The 16,473-nt window shown below is 41.8% G+C and overlaps 1 protein-coding gene across 1 annotated transcript in view; it reads right to left on the bottom strand.

The window, feature by feature from the left end:
- The window catches only part of SSRP1 (structure specific recognition protein 1), a 64,893-nt gene that overhangs the window by 27,050 nt on the left and 21,370 nt on the right, over nt 1-16,473 (bottom strand). The window contains exons 5-9 of the mRNA XM_018568624.1: nt 14,040-14,270; nt 11,440-11,543; nt 9,630-9,758; nt 4,945-5,166; nt 2,846-2,918 (exon numbers count right to left, since the gene is read on the bottom strand). Of these exons, the coding sequence (XP_018424126.1) occupies nt 2,846-2,918; nt 4,945-5,166; nt 9,630-9,758; nt 11,440-11,543; nt 14,040-14,270 (759 nt within the window). The remainder of the gene's footprint in view (nt 1-2,845; nt 2,919-4,944; nt 5,167-9,629; nt 9,759-11,439; nt 11,544-14,039; nt 14,271-16,473) is intronic.

Here is a 16,473-nt window from a genome sequence, read left to right on the forward strand (position 1 = left end):
AAAAGAACAAAAAAAAAAAAAAAAAAAAAAAGGACAGCCTAGGGCCAGCCTTGCTGGTGGCTAAACCCCCACCTGCTGACCAGCTTCCATAGTGTAAGAAACAGTAAAAAGAAACACACACACACACAGCGGGTGCCGTGTCCTTCAATGAACGCAGAGAAAAGGATTTTACGGAGAGTACAAAAATCCTATTTTCTCTTCCGTTCATTGAAGGACAGCATAGCATAGAGATCGTAGATCTGGAACCATAGGGACGTCACAAAGCAATACAAAATGAGGGGTGGGCTAATGAAAACAATCCCCCTCCAAAAAACAACCACCTAAGGAGGCAGTCTGCTAAACCATGCGCCCACAACTAGCATCTGCAGATGGCAACATATTAGCTTCGTAGAGTTTGGAGAAAGTATGGACAGACAATCAGTGCCCGCCTTGCAGGTCTGAGCAACAAATACTACGGTGAAAGGCCCAGGACGCCCCAACAGCCCTAGCAGAATGAGCTCTGACAGGGAAAGGAGGTTCTCGACCCCTCAATGCATAGGTCTGAAGGATCATATTGCGAATCCATTAGACCTCTCCTCTGTCTTTTACTATGGACTGATGCTGAAAAAGCATGTGATAGGGCGGACTAGGTTTTTTTGGAGAAGCCCTTATATGCATTTGGGCTGGGAACTAAAATACGGTTCTGGATATCAGCACTCCCATAGTAACCTGGAAGCTTGAGTGAGAGTCAATGGCTCACAGACTTCTCTGTTTGAAATGCGTAATAGAACGAGACCAGGATGTCCATTGTCTCCACTAGATCGAGCAGAGTAAACCTTTCCGGGAGAAAATGTTTCTCTCCCGGGTATCCAGGAGCCCCTATCCAATAGCGGGAGACTCCCGGAACATCCGGGAGAGTTGAGATGTCTGTATTGAGGTGCATCATAGAGGAAAAACAGGGAGACCCGTTAGTTCAGTTTATTGTAGATCAGCCATTCAGAGCCACCAATACTGTTATCCTATATTGGGATGGCGCTGACTGGGGAAAGGGGAGCACTACACACTGTACCACGCAATCACACCTACCATGCGCTCTGGTGTGAGAGGTGCATTGAATTGCCATTTGAATGGCACCCCAAACGCATCTCCTACCCACAGTTCTATTGCCCGCATCAGAACGCGTTGTACCGCAATGCAATGTGTTCCATTGCAGTGCAACTTGGGTCACGACTTAATAACTGGGAGGACAAAGGTGGGTCTTGAGGGTAAAGGCACAGGCTGGTGAAACCTGTTTGTTGACTCAGACCAAAGTGCAAAACGGGACACAAAGGCTCCAGAGACGGTACACATGGTCCTCAAAGTCAAAAAAGCCTTGAAGAAAATCACCATACCCGGGGTGCATGCGGTTCCCAGAGGAGGAGCCAAAGGCAGCAAGTCGATTGGGGCAATGAAGCAGGAGTACAAGACGCAAATAAAGGGGGGGTGAACCCCCACAGGGGAGGCTGTGCCCCTTACACAGTACCATCGAAACCTTTTCCCTGTCAATGGCATAAAAAAGCACCCTTTCAGGCACCCACTCAAAGCGCCGCAGGAGGGGGGAAAACTATCAGAGACCTCACGGCCCAGCATGTGTGCCTCCAGGCACCAGCAGTACCCCCAGAGAGAAAAAAAGATTGTCCCCTTACGCGCGCAGGAAAGAGCACCTCCTCAGAGTACAGGCAGATCTCCAAAGAAGGGAGCCACGCCTTCTACACCCAGGTCGCAAGCCACAGCTGCCAGCCGTTCGAGCGGAGGACAAGGAGCATTTTGCAAGCAGCCTGGACCCCTCCAACCCCGAGCACAGGAAGGCCCTTCCATAAACCCCCTGCCTGAAGGCCAGGAGCCGTTGCCTCCCGCCACAGCTGCGGACTAGAGTAGCAGTCCACAGGGAGGCGGCACGGCCGCATAAAGAACACGGCCACGATGCCACTAGCATTTAACAACCCGGGCCCAGGGAGTCCAAGTCAGTCCCCCTCAGCAAGGCTGCCAGAGACACAGGCAGCATGATAGGAGAAGCAGTAAAAACTGCCGGCTCCCACTTACCTCAACCAAATGGACTGACTGCAGCAGGACCCCCACAGCACCACATGCTTTCCCAGGTGGGGGAGCAGCAGTAAGGTCCGGCAGGGCGGCTTCGCCAGAAGCACCAGCGAAGTCGACGCCAGCAGGAAGTCAACAGAAGCTTGAAAAAGACATGGAACGTTTCAGCAGCCCGCTAGCTGATGGAGACACCCCCAACAGGTGGGGAGGGGAGAGCGGTTTGGGGATCAGCTATAAAACGAGGAAAGAAATAGCTTTAAAGAAAAAGGGTAGCAATTTCATTTAAGTATGACCCTTCTAACCATATATAAAAAAATAAAAATAAAAAGGAGAGGTTCAATAAATCACTAAGATTTTTAATCAAAAGGTTTCTTTCTTACGTGCTGCTGCAAAGAGAAGAGAGAATACACATACATGCACACCCTGCACACAAAGGGGTTAGTTTGCCCTATTAAAGTTTAACTCTGCAAAAACAATCAAGCATCCATGCAACCACTCTCAATATCAGGTTATGTTTTGTTTGTACATCAGTTTGTTAACGTCGGATGGCTCTTTTTTGACAGTGTTTACAGCCTTCCCAAACACATTTAAAAGCTGTGTCAAACATGCACATAAATTGATTCTCATTAGTTCAAGTGCACAATTCAGAGCAATAACCTGGTTTAGAGGAACAACAACTGACCTGTGATTTCTAGAATAAAACAAAATACATTAAGTAGTGAGAAAATAAATAAAAGGATAGAACAAAGCTGGTGGTAAAAAGGAAAACAAAAAAAAAACATCTTACCTCTTTCAAGCCTCTGTTTTTAATGTTGAGTTTCTTGGCATTCACAAAGTCGAATAGTTTTCCATATTCTTCTCTGCATGGACACAAAAAGTAAAGCAAATATAAATAGCAGTCTTGATCCATAATTCATGCCCTATTTAAGGTGGAATTAAAGCCATTTCATATCTAGGTAAAGCAGACCAGAACTAGACCATCTGTCCAAGTGTCTCCTACCATTGTAGAAATGTCTTTTTACTTCCCATCTTAGACACATACCAGGCTGAGAGAGGAACCATTCCCAAAAATTAGGGGAAATCCTATTTGTGATCGTGCCCAGACAATCAGAAGTGATACATTTCATACATTGTAACATTGTGCCTGAAATGTATCACACAGGTTCATAGACATTGGGCCGGTCTATGGAGCTGTCAAAACGAATAGCAGAGAGGTGACTCACTCTGCTACCTCTCTGCTATCTTTAGCTGTCAAATACCAGATCATAGCGATCCGATATTTGTATGTAATGGCTTCATTATTTCATTAAATGAAAGAAATAAGCTTTTACAAAAGCTTAACTATTTCATTAATGAATGCCTCAATACTGAGGCATTCATTAAAGGAGAACTATGAGGCGAGTGCTTTTCACTCACCTCCTAGTTCTAGCTGAACTGTGACAATGAGACTGTCACAGCTCGGCTCAGTAGATCGGGACATGAGCGAACACATAACGGTGTTCGCTCACTTCTCGATCCTGTCACAGCTCTCTGCTGTGACAGGGGAGGGACTGGATTCCCCCCCCCCTCCCTCGCTGACTGGCCGAACGGACGGGGAGGGTACAGCTGGCTCTGCCTCTGGATAGGCAGATCCAGACATAATTGTCGGATCAGCTTCAGCAGCAGCGTCTCCGTATATCGGGAGCTGTGGCTCGCGGTATACTGCTGCGTCTCAGCGGTATACTGAGCTTAGTGTGACGGGAGGACGCTAGTTTGTGTCCTCCCGTTACCCTAAGGAGAACTATGGGGAAAAGCCCTAAACCCATAGTTCTCCTTTAATGGATGGTAACCGCTGAGAATCAGCGGTTTCCAGCATTACAGAGCCTCCAACTGGTCACGTACGGTGTGCGTGGCCAGTTATATAGGCACTTCATGCCTATACGTCTCCCGTCACAGTTATATAGGCACTTTGTGCCTATACGTCTCCCGTCACAGTTATATAGGCACTTTGTGCCTGTACGTCTCCCGTCATAAAGGGGTTAAAGAGCAACTTCACCCCCCTTTTTTTTCTTCAATTACAACAAAGGCACTTTTAGATAGGTTTAGTAATGGCAATCTACAGATACTTTGCATGCTTTTTATTCTTTGCACAGCTTATATTTTTTTGTTCCTCCCCATTCTTCTCACAGAGGACATTTTAACTAAGGGCAGATGAATCCATACCCCTTTATTTCCTGGAACTTTGGCACATGTGACAGTGCACATTATCTCAGGAAGGGGGACAAATGCCTTACACATGAGATTTTGCAGTTTACATATGGGATTCCCCTAGCAATGCACTACTGATGTGACTCCCAGGATACATCTGTTAGGTAAAGGCTACATCACTAATGTCTAAGAGGAAGAGCAAGTTAAAAAAAGAAAATTTGTTTAATGAATATAACATTATTTTATATAAGCATCAGGAGTTGTGTGCTGATGTGATTTTTCATGAAAAGGGAGTAAAAGGTACACTTAACCCCTTCATGACTGAGGCCCTTTTTTCATTTTTTGCACCCATGTTATATTCCACATTTTAGGCCTGAAGTGGTGGCCAAGTGGACAGTTTAGACATAAATATTGCTAAATATTGCTTTCTGGAGGAGTCTGAAAGTTGGCAACATAACCTCCATCATGACAAAGAGCACACCCCTTTGGCTCTTAAATAGTAACGGGCTGGCAACTGGGGCCAAGTACAGGAAAATTGAAAAAGGGCTGCTTACATGAATACAGTGCATCTGTTAAAAACCGTAAAACACACAAATTGCATCAAGTAGACATGCTGATAGTATTATTTACAATACGTTACCCAATAAGTTCAAATATTTATCACTAGATTTTTTAAAAACAGGATTCCCATTCACTGACCTTTCAATGCTGCTAAAAGTATACTGTGAACCTTGTTTGGTCTCTATTTCAAAGTCAAAGGATCGTGTTGTCGTGGTACCACGGGCAAAATTTACACATTGCACCTCATCAAACCGGACATGAACTGGTGGCTTGTGAACATATATGAAACCTCGTTCCAGAGGATACAGCAGTCCTGAGCTAGCTTTGTAAGAACATGTGATGCACTGAGCTCCAGAGTGCCTACCAAGAGAAAACAAATGTTAAAATACTGTATTGCCCTGTAACAAATTACAAACCCAAGCAGACATACATACCGCAATATGGCAATTAAATGACCTGTAAAACACAGCAGGCATTAAAGCAACACTAAATTCATCAGTTAAATCCTAAAAATGCATTCAAGTACCTTAACTATGAACATAAGTGTAGCTTATTTGTATATCACTCGACTGTAGATACTCAAATTATCCATGAATTTGTGCTGACGCTGTCCTTCCTTCTGGAGGGTGGCTACTTTTGTTGCCCACCATGGGCAACAAAAGTAGCCACCCTCCAGAAGGAAGGACAGCGTCAGCACAAATTCAAGGATAATTTGAGTATCTACACAACACCCTGTGTGTGTTGTCAAGTAGCCACCGCTCCAAGCTCAATCCTGTGAAGGACTACAATATCTCAATACAAATTAGTAAACTAAACGTGAGGATTGTAGTGGAATACAGTCCTTCCAAGATGTCTCCCAATTTACAAGCAGACCTGAATGCACTGCTAGACTGGGCATCTATAGGGTAAATGACGTTAAATGCTGATAAATGTAAAGTTATGCACTTAGTTAGGCACTAACAACATGCATGCATCATACAGGAGGAGCACAATTGGGGAAGTCAATGATCGAGAAGGATCTGGGTGTTCTGGTAGATCATAGACTCAATAATAACATGCAATGTCAAATTGCAGTTTCTAAAGCAAAGATAAATACTAAAATACTTTAGTATTAAAAAAGGCTTATAGACTCCAGAGAGAGAGATTAAATCCTACCAATGTACAAAGTAGTAATTAGTAAGACTTCATCTGGAATATGCAGTTCAGTTTTGGGCACCAATTCACAAATAGATGTGAAACTGGAAAGTGTGCAGAGAAGGGCAACTAAACTCATAACAGGCATGATGGAGCTCAGATATGAGGAAAGATTAACTGAACTGAATTTGTTCTCTCTGGAGAAGAGGCGATTAAGGGGGAATAAGATCACCATGTATAAATACATAAAACAGTCCATAAGGTGAGCTTGGTGCAAAATTATTCACTTCAAGGTCACTGCAGACGACAAGGGGGCACTCTGTGTGTGGAGGAAAAGCAGTTTTACCTTCACATATGGTTTTAAAATACTCAGCGCTATGGGTCTCCTGGAGTATAGTGAGAATCCAACAATAATAACTTATTAAATAAGTGGTATAAAAATATAAATATCTCTAAGTGAACATCTTATTATGTGAACAACAAAAAATTGCTGAAGTGATATGTGAATGTGTGTAGCTGAAGTGATATGTGAATGTGTGTAGCTGAGTCTGCGCCGGCACCCGGATCCTTTCGGCCAGCGCTCTTTCAGTGAACGCAGGCCGAAAGGATTGTGCAGGATCATCAATCAATGCAGACCTCATCAATCAATCCCCGACAGACCGGGACAGACGTGCCGCCTCCACCCTGCAACAAGGTGAGCAGGAGAGGGGGCTCTGAATAGGTGCCGGGGGGGGCTCTGAATAGGTGCTAGGGGTACACGGACTGGGGTTGTTTTTATATATAGATCTATATAGCCTATGTCAGAGATAAGTAAATCGAAAAAGCCTGAGATTCAACTAAAATTGGCTGAATTTGTGTTTCCTATACATATTCCTGCAAATCAATGGATATTTTGTCAGTGTGTGTGTGTGTGTGTGTGTGTGTGTGTGTGTGTGTGTGTGTGTATGTGTGTGTGTATGTGTGACCTGCAGGGTGTCAGGGGGTCTCTGCAGGGTCTGTGGGGGGCTTTGCAGGATCCATAGGGGGCTTTGCAGCCTGCAAAGCCCACCACAGTTCCTGCAAACCCCCCTGAGATGCTGCAGGATCTGTGTGGCGCTTTGCCGGGTCTCAGGGGGGATTTGCAGGATTCAAAAGGAGGCTCTGCAGCCTGCAAAGCCCACCACAGATCCTGCAGAGCCCCCCTGAGATCCTGCAGGGTCTCAGCAGGATCGGTGGGGGGCTTTGCTGGGTCCCAAGGGGGCTTTGCAGGATCTGGGGTGAGATCTGCGAGGTCTATGGTGGACTGCAGGGTCTCAGAGCCCACAGAGCCCACCAAAGATCCTGTAGAGACCACCGCAGAGCTCACATGAGACTACAGCCAGGTGGGATAAATTTAGTGTATGGGGGGGGCGCCCGAGTTTTGTCTTGCCTAGGGCAGCCCCAAACCTAAATACACCACTGGTTAACACCAAATGCACGCTAGTCTTTTAGATGCGTTTTTGGCTAAAAAAAATATATATTTTTTTTTTGTTTAACATGGGCTTTCAGTGCGTTCCAGGCATTTGCATGCGTTTTTGATGCATTTGAAGATCCAGAGCAGGTAAAATAGGGCCTGCTGAAGTTTTTTTTACCTGCTCTGGATCTGCACACTGCGATGTGAACTGGAGCTAAAAATACCATAGGAAGGGAATATCTGATTGCCTTTTTATTTCGCCCTGTTGGAGCATGCTGTGAACCATGCTTTACAGTGTATTTTGCATTCCTCTGGATCAGCTGTAGGCATAGGGTTCTGTTTATAGAGGTTTTTCTATTTTTTTTCTCCCCCCCATCTATAAGGATGAACTCGATGGACTTCTGCAACCTGACTATGTAACAATACTATGCAACTCATCTTTATTTTAAATCCCTTCCTCCTGACCCTAGTCAGGGAAAACAAATAAGGTAACAAATTACTACTCACTCCATGCCTAGCACTGCCTTCAGATGTATAGCTAAAGTGCCCTTGTCATTTTAATGTAATCAAAGGAGGTTGAGAAAGGTAGGCAATTTTGTATTTATTAACAAAAGTTGTAAAACATTTTGTAGGTTTACCCGTTTCCATTTTTTTGTTTTAGCAAAATGCTAATTTGCAGCCAAATTGTGATTAGCACCTACTTTATATGTGTAACAGGTTTCCATTCACATAGCATAACTTTAAAAAAAAAATTAGGAATTGAAGCATACCTTATTTGCTGAAAAAACTTCACTCTTCCTTTTTTATAGGATGGGGCTGAGGAGTCATGTTTACTATAATTAGCCCTGTTTGTACTGTGATAGCATCTCTTATTTTTCGAGATGTGCACACTGTCTAACAAAGTATTAGTGGTCTGGTGCTACAATTGCATGCTACTACACTTTTTATTTAAAAAAAAAAAGAAAAAGCCCTACGTGTCCCAATAGTGCAAAGGTAGGCAAACTCCAGCCCTCCAGCTGTGGTGAAACTACAAATCCCATCATGCATCTGTCTCTGGGGGTCATGTCTGTGGCTGCTAGAGTCTTGCAATGCTTCATGGGACTTGTGGTTGCACCACAGCTGGAGGGCAGGAGTTCTCCTACCCCTGCTATAGTGTATTGTTCAGCAAGTTATTCTGGAAAATGTAAGCTGCCGGTAGAGTCCGGTTTATAAATGTGCCCCAAAGAATATTTCTTGCCTTTCTAGTTAATTATTTTTAGGTATGTAAGTGAATGGGAACACACAAAACATACGGGAGGGGGGTGACAGGAAATACACATTAAGGCCCCATTCACACAGGAAATCCTGGGATTCCTGAAACAGGAATCTCAGGTGTCCCGTTCAGATCCGGCCGCTGTACCAATTCCAGTAAAATAACAGGATGACAGTGACCGCATCTGTAAGTAGCAGGCCACATGTAATCGTACATGCGGTTTGGAATAGATCACTCTTCTGTCAATTCAGGTCAGCCAATCTATGAGGAAAGATTAGCTGAACTGAATTTGTTCTCTCTGGAGAAGAGGCGATTAAAGGGTGATATGAACTCTATGTATAAATACATAAATGGTCCATATCGTGAGCTTGGTGCCAAATTATTCACGTTAAGGTCACTGCAAAGTACAAGGGGGCACTCTTTGTGTCTGGAGGAAAAGAGGAGGTTTAACTTTTGCATACGGAAAGGATTATTCAGTTAGAGCTGTGAAAATTTGGAATTTTCTAGCTAGCTTAGTTAACAGATGAATTCAAGAATGCACAGAACATTACTGGATATTGAGTTCTTATAGGTATATCAAGCATCAGAGATTGCCTTATGGGATCAGGAAGGAATTTTTCCCCCCTGTTGGAGCAACTTGAACCATGCTTTATGGGGGGGTTTTCTGCCTTTCTCTGGATCAACAGTGGGTAATTGTGGGCACAGCATTCTGTTTAGGCTTTTCTTTTCTTTGCATATCTCTATAGGTTAAACTCGATGGACTTGTGTCTTTTTTTCAACCTATGTAACTATGTCATATGACTGCCACTGGATAAATCTAATCTAATAATACATCTAATTTGCATGTTTTAAACCTATAGTTTCCTTTAGCATCTTGCAAAAAGTGGCTGTGGTACATGTAAAGATGCGGCTCTGAATTGTGAAAGAATTAAAGTGGTGGTAAAAAGGTGATATTTAATTATTTTTTGCAAGTGCTCATAACACACCATCCTCTCAATAACTCACCCTTGAAAGTTTCCAGGCACAGTGATCTTCCGGTTCACCAGGGCCTTCATGACACGACTAACCATCTCATACAGACAACCAGACATGTTCTTCTTCAACTTTCCTTCGAATCGTTTCTCGACCTCCTCCCTGGAGATAAAAAAAGAATGTAAATTAGGCAAGCAAAAAAGAATTGGTAAATGGTATTATAGTCATCAATGGATAGTCCTTTCTAAAATATTTTAAAACAATTCTTAAACATGTTGCACTAAGACCTCACTGACATGCCATTGAGGACATTCAAGCCTAGAAAAACAAAAAACAAAGAAACCCAAAAAGCTATTTTTAACTATAAATTGTTGCACACATTGGACACTTCACAATTGGTAAAAATAAGGTAAAATTGAACTCCAGCTGTATGGGGTTTTTTTCTTGAAGAGTAGGAGAGGTTGGAATCTCTTGTTATTGCCAAGTACCTATTTTAGAGATTCACCCATATTTCCTGCCATGGTTACATCTGCCTTCATAAACAGAATGAGAGCAGAAGCTATCAATCTCCAAGTGTCGACAAGAGGTGGTAGTAATGTGACCGATATCTCTTGCAGTTTCCCCATCTCTTCCTGTCGCAATGGCAACTATACTAGGAGAAGAAGCAAAGTAAAATCTCCCCGATGGGTACCAGACTGTAATAAAAATCTATCGGGCACAAGGGGGTCGCCTACAAGGATCTATGTACATCAATTTTCTCACCAACCCTGATGTTGGATTGAAGAAATCACTAAAGCACATGAAGAAAGTCTTCTAGGATGAAGAATCCCAGTACAGATTCTTAGGTTCTAACTCCTTGTATGTACCTAGCATCCTACTCCTGCAGGTGGCACTATAACTGTGTGTCTATTTGTATATGCAAACTCTCTGAAATTGCAAGTAAAAGATTTTGCATGCATACTTGCAAATCTATAACACAGCTGTAAACCACATGGGAAGGGACAACACAGGACAGGACTCCTGGTCCTGCACTGTGCCTGCAGATAGACACTTCTGCAAAAGCCACAATACATATATTATCAGAATATTTGCATTAACAAAAAAAACAAACAAAAAACTTTAGTTCCGCATTACAATCTAAAGTTCAGCTAGCTAACAGGTATCCACAGTTTAATGTGACAAACCCAGAAGACAATAGTGACTTCAGCTTACACTTTCTGATTAGAAGTAGCGGGGCACTTCTTCACATGTGATGGTGCCTAGACACAGTTTTTCCAGCCTCACAGCAATGCGTCAGGCCTTCCTACCCGTTCCTGCTTCTCATTACTGGATTAAACTGTTCCGCCCAGGGGTTGGGTCTAGGAACCGGAAAAGCACGAGACGAGACACAGTGCAGGTGCAGACTGCTTGCTGCTTTATCATTTAAAACGGTCTTGTTTCATACTATATCTGTAAAAAATAAGTCAAGGCAACTGGACTTGCCGTATTTTTTTTAAAGACGTTTCACTGGTCATCCAACCAGCTTTCTCAATTTAGAATTGAGAAAGCTGGTTGGATGACCAGTAAGACGTCTTCAAGAAAAATATAGCAAGTACAGTTGCCTTGCCTTTTTTTTTTTACAGATATACCATGTCCTGGATGAATGAGAACCATCACAGACATATTGTGTCATACTGTTTGAAGGATAAGATTGTCTGTTTCTAGGTCAATTTTGAACAAAAAGGTTTAACTTGAAAGTGAAAAACAGAAGATATCATCGAAGATCAAGGTGAGGGTAAAAGGACAGGTGCAGTAAAAAGTATCTAGAGATGTAATCATTTATATTCGCATTAGCATAGCTTACTCGCTCATATTGAGGGTCAAACTGATTTCTTCATCTTTGGAGAAAAGTAGGATTAGGAAGTGATAACGAGTTTGTCCCTGTTTAATGGGAGGGTCCAAACTGATCTGCAGGAGAAAAAAAAAAAATAGATGCCATTACAAACTATGTGGATTTACTTCCACTATTAAATGTATATCACTCAGCTACAACAAGCATTATAAGAATAATATGAAGAAACAGTGGAGAGGATACAAAATCCCTTTCTGTACCACTTAGCCAACAGAGATCAAAGCTGGAGTAATCCTGTAGTCCCAAGGTTCTTGGAATTTTAGGAGTAGCAGGACATCTATATTCCAAGAGCCTGGCATATTCAAGGCCAAATCTTATAAAGACTTTAATCCTTTCACTGCCAGGGATGTTTTTTGCATTTATTTACAAACAATAAAATGCAGACTTTAGGCCTGAAGATTTAACCCACCCAGAACTATATATTTCCTGAAAGCAGAAACCCTTTAAAATGGTGGCAGTTGCAATTTATGTTGCATTATATTAGAGCAACGGTTTATCAAACCCAATTTCTCAGTTTAAAAAAATGCACTTAATGCATAATAGGGGAATAAATCAAAACTGGAGCAAACAGAGTCCTGGAGAAGTTCTTCAGGTAAGCTTTGAAAATTAAAGAATCTGATTGGTTGTTGTACACAGCTGCACCAGATTTTATCTGCTCCAGTTTTGATAAATTTCCCTCAATATATTAGCCAATTTTTTTGTAAAATATTAAAAGATGAGTAAATGGATACCAAACATTTCAAGTTTCAAAATTGCATGCGACCGCCACCCAAATTTGCCTACAGATGACGCTTTTAAAGGTCATCATTTTAGTGTTAACCGTGAATAGTTGGCGCTCGAATTATTGCTCACACTCCAGCATGTGCGCCAATACCCAACATGTAGCAACATTATCGTTTTAATCCCTACACGTGTTTGAATTAGCATGCACATGAAGGCAGGGGCCTTTAAAAATGTGTACTTTTTTTTCTACTTTGCTTACAAGTCCCCTAATGTGATAGCACTGACGGCTTCTCTTTAAGGAGACATTAGGGTTCTACCTTTGCAGCACATTAAAGCTGGTCAAACACAGCTCGCCAGAGAGGTGAGGTAATAACATCTCGGAAACTATAAGTGACAAGCTCATTGTTGCTTCCACGTTCATTCAACAAGCAGGAGGTCAATGTACGGATGTTTGCTGGTCTCCCTCCCCCGTTTCAGCTGACACCTGCCATGTCATCCCAGGCCTGCAGGAAGGGCAGCGGGCTGAAAGCTGACCAGGCTGCATTGCATAACTGCACCAGGGAACAGCCTTGTCACCAACCTGGCTGTGCTGCCTAGCAGATCTTAGGGCTGGCTTAAGATCCTTTAGCAACTGTTCTAATATATATATAATTCAACTTTGTATTTGGTGTTTTTCCCCAGAGCACTTTAACCCCTTCATGACCGAGGCCTCCCACCCCCCACCCCCCGTTTTTTACACCTCTGTTATAATCCACATTTTAGGCCTGAAAATTACTTCAAAACCCCCAAACATTATATATTTTCTGAAAGCCAAGACCCTATAGAATAAAATGTTGTCAGTTGTAAATTTTTATGTTGCACGATATTAGCGCAACTCTTTATCAAACCTAAAAATTTAGTGTTAAATGCACTTAAATTACCCCAAAACACAAAATACCCATTTTCTTTAAAATATAAAAGATGAAATTAGAAATGAGTAAATAGATACCCAACATGCCCAGGATAAAAATTGTGTGCGTCCGTGAAACTGCAACAAAATTCAGTACCCCCAAAAAGTCCATAGACGACGCTTTAAAAGCACTTACAGGTCATCAGTTTAGAGATGCGCATACATTTTGGCCCTAGAATTATAGCTCTCACTCTGGCGTGCACCACACTACCCAACATTTGTAGCATGATCATCGTTTTCATACGGCGCACCCAACGCGTTTATGTGAAGCTCACGGGGACTTCAAAAAAATGTTTACATTATTTTTACATTTATTTTATATTTTTAAAAACTGTTATATATATTTTTTTTCACTTTACTTTAATTGCTATCACATAGGGGGCTTCCAAGCCCATGTGATAGCATATTAGCAGTGACAGGTCTCCTATAAGGTGATACTGAGGGTCCAAAAGACTCCTGGTATCACCTTTCTACTTTAAATAAGCTATTGAAGTGCAGATCGCACTTCAATAGTTTATTGCTGGGCATCAGGAGCCCAGCTATGGGACCGGAAGTGATAAAATCTGCATCGCTCCCGGTCCCATAGTGCGGGAAGGAAATCGGTGAATGTACGTTCGCGGCTCTCCTCCCCAGCTTCCCACCGACACCCGTAGGAGGGGCAGCGGAGTTTAGGAAACACGGCGGGGGTGTCGATCTGGCGACAGCTGAGTCGCCAGAATCGCTTCTATTGTAAAGTCAACAGTCGGCTTTACAAATGTAAACAGTCTGTTGAAACGAGCCTGCTGCCAGTGACATACATAAAAGTCATGATTTTCTTTATTTTAACAATCAATAAAAGAAAACGGAATACGTTTAACAAAAGCCAACCACAACATCTTACCACAAAGAACATCTGCCTTTGGTCCTTGTGCGGAAGAAGGAACAGACGTAGAACTGTTGTGTATGGAATTTTATAGTCAAATGTTTTTCCATGCAAGTGAAGAAAACTGGGGTAGATTCGAATGTCATAGCGACCTCGTGGAGTTAGGCATTGTAATTCTCGGAATATACAAACTGCATCACCTGTTGCTTGAATCACATCTGCCTTGGACAGCACATTTTGAGCAAATGCCTTAAACAAAAAGCAGAATGATTAAAGACTTCACAGAATGTTTTATCCAGCATATCATCCTGTAGATCCATGTGAAGTAATACCGTGTTTTAGGTTTTCACGTAACATTTTAAAAATCTTGCCGTATTTCTCAGTCTAGCAGACTGTAAACATTCACATCTGTGGTTAAAGGGTTTCTAAAACCTCAAATTTTTTTTGCATATATCTACTGCTAGCAAACACTATTGGTCCCCAAGCGACTATTCCACGAAACACCTTGACAGCACATGCATATGTGAAATGGAAAATTGATAACTTTACTTAATATCAGTGTTGGATAATGTAATTTATTGTGCATTTTTTAATATTCATTGAATTTATGAACTTTTATATATTGTCCTTTGTGTAATACCGTATATACTCGAGTATAAGTCGTCCCGAATATAAGCCGAGGTACCCAATTTTACCACAATGCAGCTCGAAGATGTAAAGGGTGACACTGTAGGTAATGCAATAGGCTTGTTACAGTGTTGTCCCCCATAAATCAAAGTATTGCAGGACTGCCATATCTGGCATAATCACCAAACATGAAACTAGACAAAGAATATGATGAATGGGAATAGGCTCATTGTAGTTGAATAACCTTGAATGTAGGGATGTTCAGATACCAAGCATCCCTGTTTTAATGTACGATATATATATATATAGATATCTATATATAGATATATAGATATCTATATATATCTATATTAGGGATGCACCAATACCATTTTTTCCAGACCAACTACTAATACTTGTCTAAGTACTCACAGATACAATTACTGATATATTTTTGTTTAGTGTCATGTGACTGTTTATCTAAAGCAATACAGACTAATGATTCCAGGACAGTGGTGGGGCACCAGCTGCGACCCTGGTAGTTCATGAAAATCCCAAGTATCGTCACTGGTATCTAAACATCCCTACTTCAATATACTATAAAAAAATGTTTGTTTTTCACTACACTTCAAATTGGTGAATGATTGATAAAGAATATTACAAAATGGATGAGTCTAAATTTGTGGAGATAGGATCAAGTACACCATACTGTATGCGAGACAGACAGCAAATAAAGGGCTAGTGGAGGAATATATTTTTGCTTTCTTTCAAGCTTGATGGGTAAAATTGAATGGTATGAGGCTGATATAGTGTTGGTAAGGTGAAAGGTTTACAGAGTGCAAAAACGAATGAATAAGAAATGTTACAATTATTTTAATACAGCATGCCACTCTCCGAGATCAGTGCTTGACCAGTGCAAATGTCATCATGCAGCAGAACAAATCCAAAGCATACTTCTAAGCTATGCAAAACCTATTTAGGGAACAAACAGAAAGCCAGAGTACTATCTTCAATAGACTAGCTTGTCCAGTCACCAGAACTCAACACTAAAAGAGATCACATTGAAAGAGCTTCACCGTATAAGGTCAGAAAAAGTGCCCTAGAAGCTAGATGCATATTAGGGAAAACCTAAAGAAGGCATGGGTTAAAGTTTCCGCCGATTACCTTCAAAGTTATTACAATGCCAAAAGGTCTGCAAAACTCTAACAGCTCCAAATAGAGGATTTTGTATCTGTAATACTGTTATTTGACTAAAAAAAGATTATCAAATAACAATGTTTTTTTTTTTTTTTCGAAGCCCGTGGACGTGCATCAAACTTCCCCCTGTGAACAAGCAAATAACAATGTTACTGCTCCATTGGAAAATTTTCACAACGACTGCTATTAAATAAAAAATTTTGAATGCTGACAGCGGGAGAGAAATCTCCAGCTAGCTAGCTTAGGGAGAAAAAAAAAAAGGAGCATAGCAGATTTAAGAGATAAGATGGGAAGTGTGATGTCCAGCACCCCAAGTCAGCCCATGGGTTAAAAAGATGGGTTTTTTGCACTGGTCATAAAATCCTTTTCTCTTTGTTCTTTGAGGCACACAGATGAGATCTTGAACCTCTGACCTGGAAGCACCACCTCAGTCACAGACAATTGGTCACAGACATGACAACCAAAGGAGTTGCTGTGTCCTTCAATGAACACAGAGAAAAGGATTTTACGGCGAGTATAAAAACAAAAAATCCCATTTTCTCTTCCGTCTATGACCACTGGGATATCCCAAAGCAGGGTTTACTGAAAGGTGCGACCAAAAACTAAACTCCTCTCAGGCAGCAACAGCACACACTCGCCTGTACAGTTT

This window comes from Nanorana parkeri, unplaced genomic scaffold, assembly GCF_000935625.1.
Source record: "Nanorana parkeri isolate BGI_ZX_2015 unplaced genomic scaffold, ASM93562v1 scaffold1220, whole genome shotgun sequence".
NCBI lineage: Eukaryota > Metazoa > Chordata > Amphibia > Anura > Dicroglossidae > Nanorana > Nanorana parkeri.